Consider the following 25,158-nt stretch of genomic DNA (forward strand, 5'->3'; position numbering starts at 1 on the left):
TTTGTTGCAACCATGACATCCGTACTTGAGAGTGGTTATACTACAAACTAATAACGCTGTCAAGTATTCATTCAAAATTGTATTTTAAGGTACTCATTTTTTATATCCCACTGAAACATATATAAAATACTTGAAATATATACAATACTCTGAAGGTGAAATAATGCTTTTCATCTGCAGTAATTTCCCCTGACAGATCTAATATTTTTTGTTTAAAAATGTGAGTACTCGACACACCCTTTAGCTATTTTCAAGCCAACCAGAAGCCATCTCTCTGCATATACAGAAACATTACCAACCTATATCAGTGCAATAAGTGCACATAATTATTTTCCTTCTCTGGCTGGTCCCTTTATGGTTCACCATAGTGGATCATCTGCCTCCATCACATCCTACGCCTAGCATCCTCTTCTGTCACACCAACTATGTCCTCCTTCACTACATCAACAAATCTTCTGGTCTTCTTTTCTTTACTCCTGCCTGGCAGCAGTCTTGTCTCTATAACTTTGTCTCCAATATGCTTAAACTCATCTACCTCTGCTCCTTACAGCTACACTGTCACACATGTGTCTCTCTCATCCATACACATGTTCTGTCCAAAAATAAAAGTACAAAAAGACTCTCAATGACCCTGTAAAGCCTGCTTCATAGCGTCAAACATTATTCAAGTTATTGAGTTTTGCTATTCTGCTAGCTGCCTATAGGTGCCAGTAAAACACTGTTTAAATTAAATAGACAACAGAAGAAAATCACGTGATTCTTGCGGACGCGTTGGCTTGACAACTGTAATCTTTACCTGGTGCTGAAGGTGAGAAAAAGATTTCCATTTTACACATGCCCGAGTGGGTGAATAGTATTGATTTGTTTATACTGTTGTGCATTGGTGAGACATTGTGTCTTTAGAGAGGATTAGAGAGCGTTCGCTAAAAGCAAAGCTATCGTTAGTGTAGCTAGCTAGCTAGTACTGTGTACTGACCTGTGGCTAACCTTCTGACCAGTTTATTATAAACTATGTAATACCCACTATAAAACTTAACAGGCTCCTTGAATTTTGCATTCCCTCTCGAGCGGAGAGCATTTAATGATGCAAAAACTATTCGGAATTTATGAATATGTGTCAAAAAGTTGTGAAATGTCCAAATATGCTTACCTTTCAGCGAGCACTCAGAGGACACCATGCCAGAGGTCAAATCAATATTCAGAGAAGTTCTGCCTAAACAAGGTTTGTACCAAAGCTATGTGGACAGCAGTAGTTACAAAAGGTTGTTTGTGTCTCTCAAGACAACACGTGAAGTGAACTGAAATTTCACAATAGCTTGGAGATTTAATCAAGATATGCTCTGTGGTCACTCCTGAAAGTCTTTTCTGGCTTAAAAATATAATTCGGGTCAACATTTGGGACAATATTGCTTTTCTTTAGTTAAAGGTGTACTGGTTGTTAGTAAGAACAAGCTGTTCAGTGGCTCACAATCAGATGTGTAAGATGCCAGATTGGTAACTAGTTGACCAGATATCAAAAATATTGTTGAATTCTTCCGGAGTGGTTGAAAAGATATAAGTTTATAGACGTAGCATCGTATATTTGAAACTCCTTTAAATAGAACAGTAGCTCTGTTTGCAGTACTATAAAGGTTAAAGTGTAAAGAGAACATTTCTCACAGCTAATGTGCTGCAGACTTTTATGAGAAATAGCAGACATGCTAGGTTTTTACATAATATTTTCATTTATGCTTAAATTAAAATTTAATCATTTGTGGATTGTTTGAATGCACCTCACAGGACAGCTCTCCATGGAAGATGTCCCTACTATGGTTTTGTGTAAGCCAAAGCTGCTCCCACTCAAATCAGTCACCCTTGAGAAACTGGAGAAAATGCAAATGGAGGCTCAAGAGGCTGTTAAACAACAGGAACTGGCAATGAAGGAGCAACTACAGTAGATACCCAATGAAGGATTGGAAAAAACAAAATGCCTAAACTGGCAAAAGTCCTTCAGATGGATCAAGCAAACGCACTGATTCCAAGCACTGGAATGTATTTGTATGGACTTTGAGGGAATCTGGCTTTACAGAGTTAAAAAAAGTGTTTAATCCCTCTTTGTCCCTTTTGAAAGTCTTGCTGTTCTGTGGTTATTGTTGAATGATCTATAGCATGGAATTAGCGAAGATTATATCTGTTACTTGCCAGTAGGGGTAGTGAGCTACTTGGGTACTACTTTAAAGTGTTATATTATCATCATCATCATTATTATTATTATTATTATTATTATATCTTTCAGATAACTGCTTATTTAAGTTGCAGTATGCAGTTAGTACTGTGTGTTAAACAGACAAAAAACAGATGAAATGATTTCATAGTGATTTAATCAACAATCAAGGAGCGTCAGGGTGTCTCTCACACTCCTTATTCCCCAAATATAAAAATAAACACTCTTAACACACCACTTTGTGAAGTTACCTGATTGGTATTCGTTTTTGCACAGAACTCATGCCACGGATGTGTGATTAAAGACTGAAAACCTAGCACAGCATAGAAACAGCAGCTAGTTTGGAAGCCAGTATTGCATTGAACCAACAAACTCCCTTTTATTTTATTTTTTTAATACATTTTTATAAAGCTCTTGACACAAACCAGTCATGTCGATACAAACACTGCTTTCTAGAAAACACAAAAGGAGTGGCAGTGAAAACAAGAAAATACTGTACAAAACAATGTGGAATGACTGACACGGAGAGCTGTGGCACTTTAAGAGCTAGCTTATGTAAATGTTTATATTGAAACACCTTGGAGAGAGTGATCTACTTTAGTTTCAATCACAAGTGCATTTTTTTTTTTTAAATTACCCTTACCTCAATTTTGGAAATGTACCTTCTTTTGACCATTAGAAAGGAGAAAAACCATTTTTCAGGTACTTTGAAAAATATGCAAGTAAAAAAGTAGCTTTATGTTTTTTGGGGTAATCTGGCACACAAAGTCTTCTCAGTAGCTTTCAAGTTTGACAACACCACCGTCTCCCTCACTGACATACCTCTTACGGCCCCTGAGAGAAGATGAGAGCAACAACATGATTAACAAAAACAGAAGCACATCTCTGGAGACTAGTGTCAGATGTGTGTGAAAACCAGCGTGCTTACCGACAGGGACAGAGATCCCTCAACTTTACATCAATGATTCCCATGCTGAAGCTCTTGTCAACAAACTGCTCCAAGATAAAGTATGCACGAGGGACATCAATGTTGATCTCAGCGATGTCCATGTAAACTCTTTGGTAGCCCTACAAGAAAAAGACAACCATTTTACAGGGCTACAAAAAAAAAGAAAAAAGAAAAAAGAGCAGTGCATAATTCACACACCAGGTGGCACCATACCCTTCTCATTTGGTCCACAGTAATGATGGAGGACACAGAGAGTGACTTGAGTAGCTGCAGAACCATTTTGAAAGTTTTCTCTCCATTAGACTCCAACACCATCACTATCGCCTGCGAGAAACATTCACAATCTTGTGTTAGTACTCAGAGTACTAACAGCTTTTAATTTAACTGAAGACCGCACAATGCAACATTAAAGGTGTAAAGCTAAAGAAATCCCCTCAAAACAGATAAAATGTTTCAGTAGTTTTATAACATTTTACATTTAGACTGCATTTAATGTGTCGGCTACATTTGATGTAGCCATGAATTTACCTCATAGGCAAACTCGTGATGGAAATGGGGAACCTCAAGATCTCTGAGGCATCGCTCAGCCTCCTTGCTGTCACCAGATAGGATGTACTCCTTCAGAAGAAGGTTCATCTGGCATGACAGAATACAAATGAGAATTTTTGTTATGGCAATATCCATGCAGTAACAAAGAGCTACACAAAGAGAAAAAAAAAAAAAACAAAAAAAAAACGCAAGTCTGCTGCCATCTGCTTTCCAATTTCACTTGAAAGTGATGAAAACAGACATATTTTACACACAACTGCTCAAAAGTTGTAAAAAGTTTTTTTGGGATACTTTTACTTCACCAATTCCTCGCTTTCAGACCTCTTAACGTTTCTCCCACATATGACTGCTATTTTGAAAACAACAACAAGACCAGGCAGGACCGGTTCATCAACATGGCACGGTTTGCATTTTAAGAAGAAGTTCTACAACCCCCCAAATACATGATGAAGACTGTACAGTGCTGCTTCAGTTTTATTCGAGCTTTATAATAAGAACCAATTACAATTCAGAAAAACTGCTTTTATTTCAGAGTGTACTTGATTCTGCTTCATATAACCTACCTCTTTGATGAGCTGTATGACTGGTTGCTGGCCTCCACCTGTCCCCCATTGGCTATCTATGCGAAGCCCACCCATACTCATCTTCAGTAGCACGGCTGCTCGGTCCAGAGCCGCCCTGAGAAGAAAGTGATACACACAAGGTTTATAAAACTTTAACCTAAATTTTCTCTCCTTGTTTTGGAGAGTTGCTTGTAATGTTTAAGAGAGGTGGTGCCTGAGTAGAGTGTGCTGGAGGAAACACACATGATGCACACTTCCTCATTGGGAACTTTAAATGCTCTACCCTCAATCTACATTTCTCCAAATAGCAAGCTAGCAAGGAAAATTGGACATTTGCATTCTTAGACACAAATTAGACAGGGAACATGTAGTACAAACTCTTAACAAGAAGAGAGAAAAAACAAAAGTCCTGCAACAGATGGTCTGGTCCTAACAGAGCCCTGATCACAAAAAACAAGAGTCAGTCTGGGATTACATAAAAACATGGGCACTGAGACAGCCTTCATTCAACCAACCTGCCCCAAACACCTTGTACACTGTGAGAACTGGTGCAGTTTCAAAAGCAAATCATGATCCCAACATTTTATTTTTATTAGATATCGTTTTGTTGTCCTTTTTTATAAATGCACACTTTTATTCAGTTTCTAGATAAACAATATAAATGGCAATATTTTTGAAAGCATCCTCACATCACTGGCAAAAACGTTTTAAACAATACTGTTGGTGTTAACCTGCTGCTCTCCAATTAGAGGACAACAAGAACAGCTGATCACAAGGCTAAACTAAATCCTCTTTTCTCATGAATCACATTGACTTATTGCATTATTCCAACAGCTATAATTACCCTGATCTCTCAAAATGCAAATGGTGCAGACAAACATGTAACTAACCATTAAAGCAATATAATAAAAGCAACCTATTGTGGGTTTGAAATCAGTTTATTGCTAAAAGATCTGGCTATATATGAAGACATTTTTAATTTCTGTGAAAAAACACAAAACAAATGTATTCCTTTTTGACTCCATGAACTTTTTTAAAAACAAAGTTAATGATTTGGACATCTTTGTGCCATTTAAAAAAAAAATAATAATAAAAAAATAAATTTTCAACCGTCCATCCTAACTATTACCCCACATAGGCTACAGCTGGCAAATATTATGAGTTTCAAGAGCTTTATACAAATTTATTTTCTGAGACAGAAAAAAAAAGAAAAAAAAAACTTTTTTGCTATCATTTTATTCGAGCTCCAGAGTAAAACCCAAAGAAAATATTTGTAAAATATTTACTGCCTATTTATTTAGCAAATTTTGATCTAACCCAAAATCTGAAATACAGATTTTGTATACAGTTTTTCGTATTGAAGTACACATGGTATAGCTAAAATACAAACTTAACTTGTACCCTGATCCTTTCAACAGAAATTATGCTCATTATTATTTATAGTTGGGTGCTCATATTTAACATGGTCAATGTTTAAAATAATGAGGTCAGTGTATGAACAAGTAATCCCTGTGAGCCAAAAGCTTCAGACTCGCCAGATTAATCGCTCTGTTTCTGACGGCAGAGAAATGTTCCTAATGTGGTAATACCAGGCCAACAGCTCCCCACCTACTGCCACAAACCTTCTGTTTGCTAAGGCTAGCAAATTAGAAGAGATAATTAAAAGGGTGAAAGAATAAAACTCCTTGTTTCATCATGCTAAACTATTCTGGTGGAGTCCAAGAACAACATACCTTGCATATTCACAGTCAACTTTTCCTTTGTAGCCTTCGATGTAGGTCTTGGATAATATTTGGTCACTTACAGCTCGTGCAATGAATTGACCCACCAACTAAAAGAGAGATACAAAGATGGAAAAAAAACAAATAATTTTAAACACTCTTGCACCATGTTCCCGTTTCTCAGAGCTGCTAACCCACTAAATCAGGAGATATGATTGACTGGTCATTTATTTTCGGCATAAATAAAGTCGGCTTTCAACAGCCTGCAACAATAAGATTATTCGTAGTTTACAAGCTTCAGTTTGGAGGCCCCACAAAAAACACTGACTGGACAGATGACTGACTGTTGCTTCACTTGCACGTGTCTCTTTGTTTACAGTAGTGTGAGCATGCGTTTGAGGAAAATGAAAGAGCTGCCTTTGCTCTTCTGGCCTCCACAAAGCCTGGGCTCACTGTTGCTCATTGTTCCTGTACAGACAAGAGGCAGCTACATCTCAGCTGACCCACTGCTGTGTCTAGACCGACAGGCAAATGAGGAGTAAGGGGGGCGTGTGTGCGCTTGTGTGTGAAACTGAGAGAGCGAAAGCACGAAGGGAAGGAAGTGGGGGCAGGGCGCTATCATAATGCCCCTTTAAACCCACTGAGAATTTGGAGAGTGGGACAGACATGACCAGCGAGACCCAATGAGATGGCGAGAGGAGGGGTGCGGGGGGAAGTATGCAGAATAACGCTTTTAGCGTTCTTTGCTGAGCTTGCTTTTTGTGAGCACAGTTAGACAATAGCCACAGATCTCATGTCTGTGCAGGCCGAAAGGGAAAGAGCTCTAAAAAAAAAAAAACACACCGGCTCTCTCTCGCACACCAACACACAAGAAAAAAAAAAAAAAGAAAAGAAAAGAAAAAAACCCCACAGCGTTGTTCCCCTGTGCTCAACCACAAGCTATGTTAACACTTCAAACAAAAAGCATACTTCTAACTGACGAGTGTTAAAACCATTATCTTCTTTAAAAGGGACTGACTTGAAATAATTCTTCTTCAGGAAGTCAGTTTGTTAAATGTCCTTTACCACTTGTTTTATCTCAATTATCTTGCTGTAATTATCGCTGAAAGCCAGAATTATAACTGAAGTTCTTTTGTTTAACTGCAAAGACCTAGTTTGGACTCATATCCTCAAGAAACAAGTAACTAGAAAACACACAAACAGAATAAGTTGCTATCTGGGGAATAAGTATACACACATTTGTCTCCAAACACTCACCTGAGCAGCCCCAGGTGTGTCTAGGACCAAATCAGGCAACTCTCTGAGGAGTTTGTCAAATGACTTTTCCATGTCGCTGTGGGACAAAACAGGCCCACAAAGGTCAGCCAGCAGCCTGGAGGTGAGCTCTCGGTGGCTGGCTTTGGCCTCCAGGGCCAGTGCTACAGCCAGTGAGGGCACCACGCTCCGCATAGGCCCCAGGTTCAGCTCTGCAAGCAGCTCCTGGAAAAGGAAAAGGACACCAACTTGTCTTAGACTTCATGGTTGTGTTAATATCAGGTTTTTTTTTTTTTTTTTTTTTTTTTAAATAGTGTGTTGATGTCAACTTCTGTAATAGAGTAGCTCACCTCAACTGCCAGTATGCATCTACATTAACTTGGTAACACTCACCGCTACTTCATTTGTGTCTCCATGTTCAAAATACTCTTGCACTATGGGGGTAACAGTCTTCTCGAAGTCCCTTTCATCCAACGGAGGGACCACAGTCTCATACACACAGTTTTCCTGACGAAGCAGAATCGCACTTCAGTCACACTTGTTTGTGGAACATGTATCCTTTTTTTTTTTTTTTTTTTACATTTGTAGAAGAGCCTGTGTTAATAATAATAATAATCCAGGTGATGTCAGCACAACAATTACCTGATCTTCATCATAGTTGGGGTCTCTTTCATCTACTGCCTCTGGTTCATAAACTTCACCAGATCTGCCCCATACACCTTTTCCTCCAGCCCCACCTGGAGACAAAGGGCAGTGACAATATGAATTGTGATGCGTGACATTGTCAAAGTGCTTTCTTTTAATTTTTTTTTTTTTTTAAAGCTTTAGTGCCCCACATGTAGTGGCAAATCTCATTGTTTCATTATCAAGTGTACAAACAGGTTTGACAACAGGACTGAATTTAGTCATAAGATTAAAGTGTCAAATACATTTGGTGCTCTACTTTGAACTAAAACAGCTACTGATACTTCATTTACTGCATGTTTCCTGAATATCCTGACTTGCTTTGGTCATAGAGTACAAACTTCCTTTAAGAAATGGGCTTCTAGTGATAAAAAAAAAAAAAAAAAAAAAAAAGGGAATTTTTTTTTTTCTATTAGCATTTAGTCTAAATTTAATCAATCTGTCTGCATAATTTGTACCAATCCAAAAATGATTTCACTCCAGTCAAGTTCCTGTATGTTACATGCATCACAGTGTTGGTATATGGGGGTCTACTCGCTAAATACTTCCTATGCAGATACATACAGAGAACTGAAGCTGCTGCCAACATGCTGCCCAAACTACATTTTCTGTGTAGACACAAGCAGCAAACATCTGCCAGTTCTGAGGTCAGCACTGGCAGATTGCAGACGGTTTAAGAAGCTGAATGCCAAAGCAGCTTGCGAGACATCCCTTAAAACCTCCATTAGTCTCCCACCCAGTATGTGGCATACGACATGTCACTATATTTAGCCGAGCCCACCTTGGTTGTGAAAACCACCAAGCTTTAGCATTTAAACATTACACTTGTGTACACCCTCTTCAATGTTTTTCCAAACCTTAAATGCATAAAATTTTCATGCAGGAAAGCTACAAGCTCAAATTGCCAGGCTCTGATAGTGTGGCAGTTCTGTTACGCAATCGAGAAAAAAAAGAAAAAAAGAAACAGAAACAAAAGAGGGCAGGCTCTGCGCAGGGAGAAACTAGACATGCCCATGGGGAGAGTCAAGTGCCTGAACTGTACTGCAGTCTGCAGGGACACATACTGTAACCGAGAACTGTATGCTGACATCACTGAAGATCTGCAGCGAGAGGTGGCCGAAGGATTGGAAAATGCTGACACTTTGCTAAACTCTCATCTACTTATAGATCAACAATTATCTATACAACCTATACAAGAGGCAAAAAAGTTGGCAGGTCAGAGAAGCCATTATGCAACATTTCCAGCTGATTGAAAAATTATATTTTCAATAGCATAATTATCTATAGCGTTAATGTTGCTTTACACCCAAATAGACAGACAACAAAAAACACAGGAAATCAGATGCTCCATAAGCCTTGTGACTGTAACTTCGAGTTTGAGACTCGTTTAAACATCACCTGTGCATCCAATAGTCATCTTAAAGATGGACTATTCATGTCACATCCTGTGCATTAATATCAACAACAAAAGCAGTTTGTGGTACATTATACACAAAATGGTACCAGGATTGTTTTTATTTTAACCTTCTCACAACAAAATTGTAGGATTGTTGAAAAAAAAAAAAAATTAGACCTCCTATTAACAAAACTAGTTACAACGAACGATTATGTTACAATGCTATTTTTGGGGAAGGGGGGGCATTCACCATGCTGCAAAGAAGCCTGGAAATTTCCAGAAAGGCTTGGCTGAGCAGATGGCAAGGGGGGAAAAAAAAAAGGATACAAGTGAGTCCGAGTCATTTGTTTACTTGTTAATTCGTTTATGGCTTCCATAAAATAAAAACAACAACAACAACAACAACGGATGACAGCACTACATGAATGTGTGGATGTAGCACCTTCCCTTTGAAGTCCTGGAATTTGAAATACAAATGGCTCTTTGATAAACATTCACATGACTTTGATAACAACCGTGCTTTGGTTACAACTGTGCTACGTTCTTCATTTTATAATATGCTCTTACCTTTCTTTGGGAGGCCTCTGCCCTTCCCGAGCCGGGACTTTCTGTCCAGCAGCTTGCTCTTGGGACTTGTGGGTGCCACTGAAGTTCCCCTAACCACATCTCCATTATCGCTGAGCGAGTCCCCCCTGCCAGAGTCCCTGGAGGAGTTCTTCCTCAGCCTCCGCTTGGCCTTGGCCTTCAGACGTGCCTCGTGGATGCTGTTGCTAGAGGAGGCCACCCAGTTGCCATTGATCTCGTTGTTAATATTTTTATTAGAGATAATGAAATCCCCATTGTTTTCCTCCCCAGATACAAAAGAGTCACTCAGGTCTCCAACCTCTGTTGGTTTACAAGAGAAAATTGTGGTGAGTTCGTGTTTGGTTTGATTTGATTGACAATATGCATGCATGCAGTTAATTTCTATCTGCACTTAAACACAGACTACAGCTGAGGGGGAGTAAAAAAAAAAAAAGTAACCGAATCTGTACACAGTGCAAGATAACATACTTTCACCCACTTCCGCATGAAAAAAAAACCCCCACTGCCCCACATCCTACCCAGCTGATGAAGCACAATACTTAAATGGCTCTGAATGCTCACACTTACCCACGGGGTTTGCGTTCAGCCAGGCCTCGCAGTCAGCTGCCATGATTTACAGTAGAAAAGAAGCTTTTGCGGCAGAACGGCGCAAAAACAGAATTTCAAGCGATACCTGCAATAACGAATAAGAAACTGTCACCTTATGTGTGGACGTGCGTCGATAACAAGCCCAGACAAGATTCAGTAACACCACGCCTCCCCCCTCCCCCTGTTCATTCAAAGTCGCACTGTTGATAAACAATGCCTAACGCTACATTAGCTTAAATATTCACTGCTAGGAGATGTAACTGCTTTAAAAATCTATCTCCGTGCGCGTATCAACGAATAAAACTCCCACACCGTCCAATATCCGCACTTTTGTAGGCGTTTTATGCGTCGCTAACGGTTATCTAGCTCTTCTTCTCGAAGCCCGAACGTCAATTAAACATAATATCAAATTGCAAAGTCGCGAGCTCGTTCTCCATCTTGAAATACAGTTATAAAATCCTAATATCTTTATCTACGATGTCATATAAATCACAGCATTAGGAAAAAAAACAAACAACAGAAAAAAATCTCCGACCGTCTGCTGTGTCCAAGCTCCAAACTGTGACACGAACACTGTTGTTTTTGTTTTACTTACAGGCAACGCTGGCACTTAGGCCAATGTTTTTCCTTTGCTCATTGGCTGGGGGAAAGGTTTTTTAAAGAAAGAGCCAATCAGCATGCAACACGGATTTCCTTCTCGCAATTTCTGTGAGGCCCGTGCGCCTTATTAAGTGCTGCCCTCTGTCGGCGATGTAGCGGAGCTGCACTTTCTATACATAGAAGTCCTTTATCGGCAAAAATGGCATGTACTGGCAGCAGCAACATGCAGGTTTCCAAAAAAATAATAATAAAGCTATGGTTTTATTGACGTTACATTATCGATAGCCTAGGACAAGACATTATTAAAATATAAACTATTTGTATGGTACTTTATACATTTATATTTGTATTTTTAAAAAATAAAGATTAAAATATATGTCTAAATTTATATAAATGTCTTTTATTTTCACCAAAATCGTCTAAAATCAATAATGGAGGAAGAATATTGAGATGCTAGTGCTAAAACTTTTGCTTATTCCATCACTAATTGCTAAACCAGCATGTAGGCATGTGTAAAGTATGACATATAAGGGCAATTTTAACAAAATAGCTGCCACATATCTTCAATCAAATCAAAAGCATTCCTTTATTCATTCATCCACTGCACCTTCCCCACCAACCTCCTTAATTTTTTATTTTTGACAGTTTCTAATGCAAAATATGCATAAATTCTCTACCATTAAATGGCCCTTCTTCCTCATCAACCTCTCTATGTATCAGAGAGAGTGATGAAAAAGAGCATAAGGCTGTGGTGGACAACTTAGTCACAAGGAGTGAGTAAAACCATCTGCATCTTAATGTGGCAAACACTAAAAAGTGGTTGTGGATGAGGTAGACACGAACACCAGTGACCCTTATTTTCATCCACTGGGTCTGTGTGGAGAAAGTAGATGATTACAAATACTTTGGTGTTCATGACAATAAACTGGACTTCATTAAAAACACAGAAGGCCTCTGTTTCTATATTCAGAGATGACTGAGCTCCTTTTACAGCTGTTCAGGATCTTTTATGAGTTTGTGCTGGACAGTACCATGCTCTTTGCTGTTGTGTGCTAGGGCATTACACTGAGTGTGGTGGAAAAATAACAGATTCAGTACACTAATCCGAATGCCAGTACCGTTGTGGGTGTGGAGCTTGACTGTCTGACAGAGGCTTCAGAAAGGAGGAGGCTATCCAAGTTACAGTCAGTATTGGAGAGTCTGCAATTTGTGGCCACCAAACTTTATAATTCACATTTATAATTCCTTACTTTCATTCCTGAACATAAAAATTGGTTTTAGTGATTGAATGTTATACTTGTTCTGGCTCAAATGTGAGTGTAGAAACATGAATTCATTTTATATGGCTAATAAATACCAATATAATTTTTAGTTTTAAACAAGACTGTGACAGCTTTCAAAAAATGTGTTATGTTTTTTATTGTTGTTTTTTTTTTTTTTCATGTCAGGTGGTCTAATAAATTTATTACGTACTGTATATCTCACTTCCAGTTTCTAGTGATGATGCATTACTTTAACAAAAACGTTTTGTATGTTAACACCAGTTACATTGGGACAACTGATGTTTAATTGATATTAAAAACAGATTTTTTTCCACCATGGCAATATTATGCTTAATTTAATGTAATGATAATTTCACTAAACGTTATAAAAAAAATACATGTAGTTGAAAAGTGGGATACATGGCCAATCTTCCATTTTTAAAATTGGTATTTTAAGTGAATAACTAAAATTCTGAAAACCTTGTGTATGAACAAACTTAAATTATCATTACAACATTTTCATTATAAGGTCACTCAAAAGGATTTTTGCAATTGACAGCATTTCCAGTTTTTGTAGTGCGATCCGGATTTTTGCATATTGTGAGTAACCAGCAGATTCAAATTTATCACAGTAAACAAATAATGATGAAATAAAAAACACGCATCTGCATTTAAAAACTTTCTCTGGGTTTTACATTTCTGTTTACAGCAGTAGATTTATTGCAGAATTACATGGATGTAGTGGGGTTTTTTTTTTTTGCCTCAACACTTGGTGGAGCTCTTTCACAGCGCTGCCTTTCAAGGTTATTACACACAAAAAAGCTGCTAAAGCAAAATGATCAAATCTGTTTTTTGTTCAAGAAAGGAAGATGGCTAATTTGAGACATTCACATTGTTTATTCAAGTGTTTTCCATCAAAAAGTCAAGAAGTCTGTCAAAGAAAAATAATACTATATTGCTGAAGTCACAGGATCAGTATTCACAGTATACAAAAACAGAGTGTGAGCTTGATAATCCCTCCGTAACAAATTGTCGTAACATGAAACAGTTCATGTTTAAGTTAAACACATGGTCCAGTTGAAGTTTCATATCTAAGGCATTACATGTCTTGGCAAATATGACTGGGATTGTCCTATGAATTACATTCAACATAAAAGAGAAAATAAAGATCTTTTGTATCACTGAAACATTATTAATCTAAAGGACGTATAGTTTTCCCTGACGGATACTGAAGTTCACAATCGCATGTGGGGGAAAAGGGAAAAAACAAAACAAAAACAGCCTTAGATATAAATAAAAATTTTAATTTTATTATTTATACAGTGAAATTTGTTTAACAAGAACAATAAACCTGAGAATCTGCCTCAGTTTTTAAACCGAGGGGGGGAAAAAACACAGTGGCCCTGAGAGCTCACGTCACAAAGACGTACGAGAAGATAAAACACAAGCAGATGAAGAAAACATCCTCACTGATGATGTCACAAGTGAAAAAAACAAATGCCACAAATGTTTGTTTTTTTTGTTATTGTCTAGTTTTCTTAAATACACATAGCTCTCAGGCTCTGTAACAAAAAAAAATCATAAACTTAATACCCAACATATTCAAGTAATTTAGCAGACCTAAGTCTGTCCCAGTTGTTTCAGTGATGACGAGACAAAATTCAAAACACAAACTGTAAAAGACTTTTTTCTAGATAATTTAAGATAAATGTAAATGCACTTTTATTCCAACAATATAACTTAATTTCATTTCACACAAACCATTAAAGTAAACTGTAAGAAAAATGATAAAATTGAAGTTAAATTTTAAAACCTTACTATACATTTCACTTCATGTATGTACAAACCTGAAAGCCTCTATTGCCTGCGCCATTCAAACATTGCTCTCCCATAAACATCAGCATTCTTGTATTTGTCCGCATGTTCCATGTATGGCATTATCCGTGCTTTAGGATCGTTTAGGAAATCCTTCCTCTGATGTTCGTTTTGCAGCAGGTGAGAGGTCGAGGTATCGTCACTGTGCAGCTGGAGGTTCGGTCAGCACGCTCGATAGACTGACCTCTGCCAGCTGGGAAAGGTATTTCTGTTAAAAAGAAATCAAAGCAGATACCTGCTTAATACCCGCAAGTTGTGTGCTAGCCGTCTCATAAGTCGGTCTTGCTCCAGAACATCCCTCAGCACCCTAACACCCATCCATGCTTTGGTTTTTCTTCAGACACCCTTTACAGGAAAGCACTTCACAATTGATCGATATAATCCCAGGAAGAAGAGACACATTATACTCAGTAAAATTAAAGTAATCTAAATGCTGATATAAAAATCCAGCCTCATTCTGAGAAGTGTCAGCACGATGGCTTAAATCATTTATTTTGTACTGTCTGGAGATGAGAAGAGTAAAACAAGAATCAAAACAAAATCAAACAAAACAAACTGCTAAACACACAGAGCTTTGACAGACAGCACAACTGTTTAAAACTGTTTTTTTCCTCCTTGGAATGTAATGCATCAAATGTGAAGGAAACACGCTCCCCGACCTCGCTTCAGCTGTGCTGCAAAGGACGAGGGAAATGTAAGATGGGTCGGTGCTGACTGGCCAATAACGGGAAACCTAATACAGTCGCAAGTTTACATGCGATGCCTATGTTCGTGCGTATGTGCGCGCGTTAGGACGTGACAGCAAGCTTTACGAAATTTACGATTACGATCCACTGATTTTGTTAAAAACTTTTTTTTGTCATTTAAATTTGAGCTGTTATGAAATGAACTTAGAAACTTAGAAAGACTTAGAAAATGGGTTAAACGATTTGTCAAGCCACTAACGCCCATTAGAAAAGTAAATCCTCACATTTCAGGAACTCGAATTAGCAAACTTTCTCTTAATAAACAATAACAAAAGAGACAAAAGAGTTATTTATTGCCAAAAGTGTCTTTGTGCTATCTGATTATTTAATATCTGTTATGTCTTCCAAACTAAATTTTGTGAAGAACATCTTTCTGAGAGCAATGGAGTCTGAATGAATCATTTGCTCCGTGCATTAATAGGTAATACAGCCTCTGCAGTGGGGTTAGTGCTGAATTAAAATATAAAGATAAGTCATTTTTATCATTGCAATCCTGTTTGGAGAACAGAATCCTACTTAATAAAAAAAGAAAAGAAAAGTAAGTTTTATCCTCATGTGACAAAAGCAAGGCAAATTAATATAATATGCACGTGCTGACTGTGGAACAAAGAGATTACTCTCTAGGCTGAAAACAGCTGGTGTAATCTTTCGTTAAGGCCACAGTTGATGTGGCCTAATGAATCCCTCAGTAAGGAGTGTGCGTCACACAGATCGACTTTATATGGGCATGCGGGAATGCCAGCACACACGGGTTTATGTCAGATACACTATCTCCCGCCATAAAGGCTTGATGTGCTCATATAATTAATTTCTCAAAGACTGGATAAAAGAATGGAGGTGTGTGCCGTCTCGCAGTTTGTACCTGTAGGTTCCTGTAATGGACGGTGCTGCGGCAGTGAGTGGTCTTTGCAGTTTCCTCACTGGTGTAGAAAAGTCCGCAGAGTTTACAGTAGAAGCCGGTTCTTGGCACAACAAACTCCACTCCTATGAGAGAGCGAAAACAAGAATTACAATTTAATCCTTGTCAAAAGACGGGACTCGCATGGTATTTATTAATGAAACCTTTTTTAGAAGGATTTTGATCCAGAACCACAGTCAAGCCTCATCCCACTAATTTGAGTCATTCTACAAATTTGCATACATTTTTTCTAGATAATAAAAAAAAAAACAATTATAGAAGGTCAGTTATTAAAAGGAAAATTAACTACTCTACTGGGACTGGCTCGTGGGTTTTGCGGCTGACTGAAACCATCATGCTGCTGGTCTCAGATTACACATTTTCTTCTCTCTCCCCCGGGTGCCCTGATACCAAATTAACTTTGAACTAACTTTAATTTTAAATGTTTTTTTCCTGTACTGACTTCTTTCAACTCATAGTCTCCATCATCCTTTCTTTTCTTTTTCTCCGTAGAAAATACATAGTATTCTTTATTCTAACAAACATCACAAGGTTTTAAAATTTATTGTCTTTTAATCCAAATGTATCCTGTCCAGACGTGTGTTGTTTTTTTCTGCTTTCTAATATTTGTTCTATTTTCCCCCCGTCTGCATAGGTTATAGTAACAGATTTAAGGGCACCAGATGGGTTGTAGCTGAAGGTAAACAGAGGCTTGGTTAAAAATTAAACATGGTTGGACCAATGAGCACTGAATAAAGCACACTGGGAGTGATGGGGTACGTGGAGACCTTAACAGTTGCTTGAATATTCTGTATGTCAGTTGTAAACAACTATATCCTAAAATATATGAATTCAGTGGGATTAAGGAACTTTACACTCTCATTGCAAAATGTCTTATAATAAACAAAACCCAGAAACTAAAGTAGTTTTCCGTCATGAACAATGTCAGGGGAATCAGGTTGTTTGATTTAGCTGAGGGAGAACCTGGATCAAGTGTATGGAGCAGGACACGTGACATCTAATCATTTGTTCTGACTCCATCGGGCAATTATCTGAGCTATTTGCACATGGGCACAATCAGACATCACACAGACTGAATGGAGCTGGCAAGGCAACAGCTGTTTAATGTCCAATATAACTCTACTGGACATTCGATGATAGATTTCCAAAGGGTAATGTAATAAAATCACAATCTGATTTTGTGCGGTTAAATTCAATTGAAAGAATGGGATTATATTATCTAACAATAAAAGCGATCATACCCTGCTGGCAGTGAGTTCTTATAGTCTGCCCACTGCATTCATTTCAGACTCAAAGACACGGCAAAGCCCTATTTTTAATACCAGGATTAATTATGTATAACATAACTGTATAGGTTCTCAGTCATCTGTAGTCTTAAGAGCTTGCAGAGAAGGTGACTAGACTCCTTTAAGTTTTTTGAAGATGTTTCACCTCTCATCCATGAGGCTTCTTCAGTTCTGGACTTTAAAAGAAGTCCAGCCGCCTTCTTTTCAAGCTCTTAAGAATTATTTATAACCAAAACAACTAAAAAAAAACAAAAACCCAACACTTTTAGTTAGCGGGAATAAAATGATTGCTGGACATATATAAAACATAAGCGCAATGATAATGTGCTCTTAAATAACTAAAAGCTAAATGTATTAAGAATGTTCTAAATGGTTGTTTGAGGCTTTGTTACATATTGACTCAGTGACTCAGAAACCTTTGTAAATTTGTTTCTGACTGGGTCCCACAATGATCCACATTTATTACAAATAAGAAAAAGGCTAAAAAAAACTAAATTTAAAAGCTGGAAACTAACAGGAGCCAAGCTGAATTGAAAACACATCCACCACACACACACACACACACACACACACACACACACACACACACACACACACACACACACCTATTTTCACTTTCAGGCTGGTAAAAAACGAACGAGATGGAAACAATCAGAAGACTTATCAGTATTCCATTGGTGTTTATGCACACACACAGTTTTTTTCTGGACACACATGCAACAGAAATAGTTGCACAATGCTTCTGTGTGTGCACTGTGCACTGAGCTCTGTTGTTGTTGTGCCACTCCAGGGCTTTTGTACAGTAAGTCTCTGCACCGCAGGCTGAAAACTGGCCATGTGCTTTGGCTGCGTCATTCTAGCTCTAATGATAATATAAATACTGATCCCTCAGGGGTGCATTTCACAACCTGCTCACAGAAATAGGTCAGCAAGTAGCCAAGCAGTTCCAGGCAATTAGAGTGCTAATGCAACAGATTGTCAGTGCCCTTACTAATGGTGAAAAAGATAATACTTTATCTTTGGGACTAAGATTATGGGCTCAAGACTCCCGCAGCTTTTGTCCACGATAATGAATAAATATAGCTGTGATAAGCAGGTTTTAAGCACACTGCTTTGAAATATATGGACTAAAGAATTTTCAGAACTGAGAGCAGACAAAAGCATGAGGATGCACGCTGAGACTTCTGTTTCAAACCTTATTCTCTGACCATCAGGATATACATTTTTTTAACAGCAACGGGTGTTAACTGGCCTCTAACATACAACCAGGTTAAATTAAATGTAAATCTTTTACAAACAATTGTGCAGTTGATCAGAATGAGGTTGTTAATTATTAACAAACTCGTTAGGAGCAGAGGAGGTTGTGTGTGAGCTTGTGAATTTCTAATGCAATGAAATCTGATGGTAAACAATTTTTTAATTGCCAGCTCAATAGTACAAAATCCTTTCTCCTGCGTGCTCTGTGCGGGCTCCCTCACCTAAACCTAAAGTATTTCCAGTAGTGCAAATGCATTTGAAGCTGACCATACCCTGTTGTGTGTTTTATCTGAGCAGCAGATTCTCATAAAAAGTTTGGTTTTTTTTATTTAATCAGAATGTCACACGTAAGAAGTCTAGACTAGATTAGAAAAAAGGTGTTACTTTTTACTTTGATACTGCTGTAACTTAGTGGGTTATCTACCCAGACATCCAGTCTTCCACTGGTGACTTTTTTAGGTTGTGGACTTTATTCCGAATGATTGGAAAAACTTTAGAATGAGAACTGCTCGCTTTCAGTGATTTTATTAGTTCAACAGTCATGGTAACAAAACGGTGTTATGCTTACCCAAAGGAATGCCGTGTTCACTGACAGCTCTATCTTGTTCACGAGATGGTGAGCGGGCCTCAAAGTCTATGAAAGGCATATGAGTTATGAGAAAGAAACGTACTTACTTCTTGTTTTGTTTTTTGTATCTGGGTTAAGACAACTAAATAAGACACTTGTAGAAAAAATCTTCTCAGGTTACCCATCACGTGGCTCTAATTACATTTATAACCTGCACTGTCATTTGAGACCATATTGGTGACTTATTCTAATGAGGTACAGAAAGAGGAATAATTTTACAGGTCTCACACTAGCTAGATGCTTTTGTCCAACAAATGATTAACAAAACTGTATAAGTTTAACAAAATAAGCTTAACAGCTACACTTGTTTGTTTTTTTAATGAACATTAATGTTCTCTTGTAAGCAGTACCTTTTTTATGAACATCATCCTGGTGTTGCACTCCATTATTGACTACTTCCATGACCTGTCCTACTTCTGGGGTCTTGCTGTCCTCTAATACACAGATGTGATTTTCCATAGTCTCTCCTGGTGGCCCGTTGTTGGCTATTTCACTACCTTCAAAGCATGTCTCCTTCAATGCAGCTTTAAACTCCTCACTGGGGAATTCACTAAGGTTAGCAACTGGTAACTCAGAAGTCACTGGATTCGTTTTCTGTTCTTCTGGTTTGGCTGAAGTCGTAACAGTCTCTTGTTTCTCAGTTACAGTTGTTGCTGCCTGGTCTCCAGCATCCCCACAAGACTTTTCAGTCTCTGGAGATTTCTCATTAGATGTTGGCTGCACCTCCAAGGATGAGGAAGACGGCAATATAGACTCCTCTACTGATGGCTCCCCTGCTGAGTCTTTGGGGCAGGATGCAAACTCTTCCAGCTCAGAAAGGTCTGGCTCAATAATGGAATCATCTTCTCCTCCCACTTCATCTACAGTGACCAGTTCCTCCATGTTCTTAGGATACCAACACTCTTCATCTGTGTCGTCACAACTTTCCCGATCCTTCTCCTAAGAAAACGGGTCAAGAAAATTGTTTTTAATACACTACTTCCAGCTGGAACCAGAGCTTATAAGGTGTCATAAACATCATGTTTACTTACAGCGTCCCTGTCTTTACCACCTTCATTAGTTTCTTTTGTCTTACTGATTCGCTGAGGTGAAACTGAATTTTCTTTTGACTCGCGGTCCTGAAAAATTCAATCTCTTTAGTTACAAGAAATATTTGGCAGATGTAAATAAACAATCTACATTTACAGAAGTTACTCACAGTATTTTCAGTAGCATTTTCTTTCTCTTTTTTCTCCGCAGCCGTGTACCTCCTGCTTGTTTTCTTACTCCTGCCCCTGCCTGGTGAACTCTGCCTCTTATTTTCAGGTGTTCTGCAAAGTGTCTGATCAGCCATCTCAAATTCTGAATGCCTGGACCTAGAGTGGTAGTCATCACCATCCCTCCTCTTTGGCTTTGTGTCATGTCGCTGGTATGGAGGTCTGAGCGGCTTGTCTGACTTGTACACTTGTTCCTTGTAGAAATCCTCTTCGATGTTCCTGTACGAATTATAGGATGAGCCTTGAGGGCTTCCCCGTGGGTGCCAGTCTCTGCCCCTCATCCCTTCTCCTCCACCTCCACCTCCTCGCTCATCTGTAGATCTGAAACTAAGATGATCTAAGGATTTTTGGTAGGTCTTTCGACGGTCAGGCGCCCGTCCACCATTAGGTCGATCATCATCCACGCTGCCCCCATTCCTCCACGGATCATCCCTCTCCCTTTCATCCTCACCCCTTCTTAAGTGTGACGACCACTCCCATGAGCCCCGGTGGGGGCCCATACCGTCTGAGCCTCTCTCCGGACCCCTGCATGGTGGCCCTTGGGGGCTGTGGGCTGAGCTGCATGATGTAAAACTGGGGCTGTGGGAATGAGGACTTAGAGAGTGGCTGATAGGGCTGCGAGAACGTGCTCGCTCTGGTACAAAGCTAGGAAGAGAAGATGCACGTTTTTGAGATTGCATTTTCCACATTAGCAACTCAAAGAAGTCTGCTGCATGAAAACAAACATTTGAGTTTTCTTACTGTTCATGTTGTTGCATCTCATCCCTTTCCCGCTGTGAGGTAATATCCTGGATGATTGATTGAACATCTTTACCTGGTTTCTAAATTAAAAAGACTTATGGGTTTAGTAAATGCCCAACAGAGTGTATAACTGATTTTTGAAAATGTTTCTCTTTAGTTTTACCTTGAGTTGCAGCTCCTTGTACCTCTTAGACATTCGTATTAGAAGTTTTTGGTTGTTAATCATAGCTGGAGTAAGTTGGTAGTACTGAACCATGGCATGAGCTGCCTCTACATATGCCATTTCTAGAAAGGCCTGATGGAGGAATACAATGTTAGAAAGTTGCAATAAACATGAACCCTGTTACGAGAGGTTCTTTTTTCAGGGCTAATCTTCTCAAACATATATACGTTTCAGATGACAGAGTAGATGGAAGAAAATCTGAACATCAGCATCCTCCAGTATCGTATTTCATTAACGTAATAATTCACTGAAACATTTTCTTTAATCTTTGCAACTAATACAGTGATTTTAGAGTGAATGCTTTAAATTTGATAGGGGTGATATGAATGCTGCAGGTCTGTTAAACGAAACCCTGGAGCCTAAGTGAGCTGTCAAGTACTGGTAGTTAAACAGCCAGTAAGTTATGACTAAGTGTTTGGTATCATATAACAGCCGTGGCAGAAAAGAAGATGCAGATAATAAAAAAGAAAAAAAAAGATCATTGGAATTTTACACATGTGCTCCATATAAAGGTAATCATCCAATCCGCAACTTTTCTGGCGGTAACGACTAAAGAAATCTGTGCAAACATAGCGAGATGCTTCATATATTTTAAAGTTAAGTTCGGGGTATAATTAAACACCCTGCCACAGGTATTAAAACCCCAGCGGTCAACTGTATGTATGACAAGCAGCTGCAATCAACCAATAAATGCTAAAATAAAGAAAACTGTAACCATGTGTCCTGCATGGTGCACATTTTAAGCACAGAAGTTACCTTTTTATACTAATGTAACAAAGAATGTACTGATCTGAATGAGCAATGGCCAAAAGTATAGTTTTACTTTTTATATACACATGTAATTGAGACCTAAACAGTTTCTGATAAACATAAACAACAAGTTACTATTCACTGATAAATAATCATTTTGTTTTACCTGATGTGTAGACCGCATGAGAATGTAATTGGTAACTTTGCCAAAGGGTATTCCCAGGTTGATGACATCAGTCTCCGTGCAGCTGCCCTCAGGGAGGTTGCATATGTGGACGACTCGACCGACGGAGGTCTTTCTGATCGGAAATGGCTGCAAATATGAAACAAAAATGCAATCTTTGAGCAACTTTAAATACTTTATCTGATCTTTATTTAGATCGTCAAACTTTAAAATAGCTTTATTCTATTTGCAGCACTTGTAACCATGACCAGGATACAGAGAGCTGTGTTTATGTGTCAATTTTAGTGTGTCCCACAATGAGCACACGACTTCCCAAATGCAGAATGCAGCCACTGAACACAGGTGTCAGCCATGGAATTCAGTTACCCAGCGTCTCAAAGGTAAATATAAAAGATATCACATGACATTTCATAGCTTTAATTTCCCCTTAGACAAATCTTAGCAAGAAGTTTTTTTTTCCTTCCTTCCGGAATTATGTGAAGCTGGGCGTAGGAATTGTTATCGATCCTATCATCTAATTTTGGCTGATAACAAAAAACATATCTTCAAAACTCTGTGTCAATCTCTGCAGTATATGAAAATCATGCATACTGTGTAAAATGAGTCTAAGACTGCAACACTAACAAACAGACAATGTGTAAATTTCCCTCCTTCATACAGCCCACCTTAGCGCATTTATTAATAGATCCTTGGGAGCCATCCAGCAGTAAAAATTACATTTTGTTATTTTTTGGCATTAGAGACATGTCAGTTTACTAGGCCCAGGCATATGACACACATCTCTCCAGGCTGTCAAGTATTGTGACCTGCACTGCTCAGCACCCACTTGTAATTCCTTTTTTAAATCTGACCTGAGAGGGGGTAATACAGAGGCACAATACCCTCTTTTGTTATGGAAAAACACTAGAAACTAGACTCCAGGAACAATACAGATGAGGTTATACTATTTGTTTTGTATAAACCAATAGATGCTATAAAATCCTATGTCATTATAAATCGAATCCCTTATGTCGATCATCTGGTGTCCCACAGGGCTATATTGTATGCTCTGTAATGTCCAGCATTAGGTCAATCATCTTCCACGCTGCTCCCATTCCTCCACGGATCATCCCTCTCCCTTTCATCCTCACCCCTTCTTAAGTGTGACGACCACTCCCACGATCGTCGTTGGGGATGGAGACCATTGGAGCCTCTCTCTGGACCCCTGCATGGTGCCCCTTGGGTGCTTTGGGCTGCATTGATGTAAAACTGGGGCTGTGGGAATGAGGACTTAGAGAGTGGCTGATAAGGCTGTGAGAACGTGCTCTCTCCGGTATAAAGCTGGAGAAGGAAGACAAGTGGAAGCTAAAGTGCTTCCTTTAGTAATTCTCACATATTTAGAGTTTGATAAACCCGTCAAATAGAGTTTTATAACACGTAAAACTTTAGTATTAAAACCACATAAGATATATTGTAATTGATAATACAGATACCTGCAACTCTTATGCACCTTCTTTACTGTGACGGAGAAGAGTGAATCCTGCGTATTGCATCTTGCAAATACGAAGCGCTATATTCATCATCAGACTAGCTGGTGACATGCCGTCATGTTCCTTTGACATCACTGCAGAAAGCAGTTATAAATTCAACTTGTTATATCACAGAGTCTTAATTCTGCAACCACTGTGCTGCAACTGCAACTTTTCCAGCACCCCTCCTCTTCTTTCTGTGTCTCTGGTTGACAAACCTGACCGACAGTTCCATGTGTTAGCCAGACCGGGGTCTCGATTCGACCCGGAGCATTTTTAATTTTGTCCAAGAAAAGCCCAACAATAACAAAGACTTTACTTTGCTTGAATCTAGAGTGTATATAAGCCTTCGTAAAAAGTAACCTTTAAAATTTACATGTCAGTTTGGTGCATATTCTGTGCATACACAAACAGCCCAAACACAACATGTGCCATGTGACTATATTTTAGACAACAAAAAAAACCATTTGATAATGCTATTAAAAAAAAAAAAAAGAAGATATTATAACTTAATAGTTTCTGGCCAGCACAGTGACATTAACAACTTCAGATGCAATTATGATAATTCTATTAACAGCCACATGCCAGTTCCACCACCAGAACACATAAAGGTCAGTTCAGGATGGGCTCAATAAACAGATCCAGGAATAGGCTGTTTATGTCCCTGGAATATTAGTGAGAACAAGAGGCTCAGTCGCTGCTTGCTTTAGTCACAAATGTGTGACCTGTAAAAGTCAGGCCTGTGTCTGATAGGCCAGACAGTTTGACCACAGCATTAAGATCACTTTCAAGGTTGGCTCAGGCTTTGAACAGTAGCCGTTTCTGTGGTCCGCAAACCAGAAGCGCAGAGTTATGCCGTGTCGTTGACTACTCACAAGGAGACACTTTACACACAGCCTGGACCTCCTTAATGTGGTTTATTTATTAAAAAAATAATTTGAATAAATGACAGAAGACCTTTGGTAATGTTCAGTGTTCACTAAAACTTAATTATCAACAATTACAATGCACAAATACATAAAGAACAGGAATGGAAGGACTCCAAATAATCTTTTAACTGAACTGGCAATCAACCCTGACTGAAATAGTTTAATTAAACCCTTGCGAGTTTCTTACAGTTTCTTACAATTCAGCGAAAGGAAACAGTCCTAAAAATATAGCTTTGCAATGTGTTCAGTAAATTGCAGTGGAATCTCTTCTGAGGATACGTCTGCTTATTTTTACGAATCAGGGTTCATGCTGCAAGACGGTCAGTTTGGTTTGCTCACAAGCCTATTCCTCAGATCACTTTACCAGTCTCTCACCAGTCTGAAACTTAACACTGCTGCCTGGGGGGTGTGACCCTAGGGTCTTTAGGTCTGTGCTCCATGCAGCGGTTAGCTGTAATCCTGTGTTTATCTCTGTTCGAGTTCTGTCGAAAGAAGCTACTGT

At 38.7% G+C, this 25,158-nt stretch overlaps 2 protein-coding genes across 3 annotated transcripts in view; both read right to left on the reverse strand.

The window, feature by feature from the left end:
• Positions 1–2,343: 2,343 nt before the first annotated feature.
• pdcd4b (programmed cell death 4b) lies at positions 2,344–11,144 on the reverse strand. 2 transcript variants are annotated; one of them, XM_040004438.1, is made up of 12 exons: positions 11,028–11,144; positions 10,472–10,577; positions 9,887–10,204; positions 7,882–7,976; positions 7,633–7,746; positions 7,243–7,464; positions 5,998–6,095; positions 4,265–4,379; positions 3,681–3,788; positions 3,366–3,476; positions 3,132–3,271; positions 2,344–3,037 (listed from the first exon to the last, which is right to left on the reverse strand). In XM_040004438.1, exons 2-12 carry the CDS (start codon positions 10,512–10,514, stop codon positions 2,977–2,979), a joined length of 1,425 nt encoding a protein of 474 aa, XP_039860372.1. In that variant the 5' UTR covers positions 10,515–10,577; positions 11,028–11,144; the 3' UTR covers positions 2,344–2,976. The 2 variants fall into 2 exon arrangements, with proteins under 2 accessions (XP_039860372.1, XP_039860371.1); XM_040004437.1 differs by having other exon boundaries at positions 3,351–3,476.
• A 1,714-nt stretch (positions 11,145–12,858) lies between these two features.
• rbm20 (RNA binding motif protein 20) overlaps positions 12,859–25,158 on the reverse strand; it is a 49,339-nt gene continuing 37,039 nt past the window's right edge. The window contains exons 6-14 of the mRNA XM_040004793.1: positions 22,202–22,348; positions 21,226–21,357; positions 21,063–21,142; positions 20,264–20,966; positions 20,097–20,183; positions 19,416–20,004; positions 19,006–19,071; positions 15,838–15,959; positions 12,859–14,437 (exon numbers count right to left, since the gene is read on the reverse strand). Coding sequence (XP_039860727.1) covers positions 14,369–14,437; positions 15,838–15,959; positions 19,006–19,071; positions 19,416–20,004; positions 20,097–20,183; positions 20,264–20,966; positions 21,063–21,142; positions 21,226–21,357; positions 22,202–22,348 — 1,995 coding nt within the window. The 3' untranslated portion in view covers positions 12,859–14,368. The remainder of the gene's footprint in view (positions 14,438–15,837; positions 15,960–19,005; positions 19,072–19,415; positions 20,005–20,096; positions 20,184–20,263; positions 20,967–21,062; positions 21,143–21,225; positions 21,358–22,201; positions 22,349–25,158) is intronic.

The sequence above is a fragment of the Simochromis diagramma genome, unplaced genomic scaffold (genome assembly GCF_900408965.1).
Source record: "Simochromis diagramma unplaced genomic scaffold, fSimDia1.1 OVJJ01000487.1, whole genome shotgun sequence".
Taxonomy (NCBI): Eukaryota; Metazoa; Chordata; class Actinopteri; order Cichliformes; family Cichlidae; genus Simochromis; species Simochromis diagramma.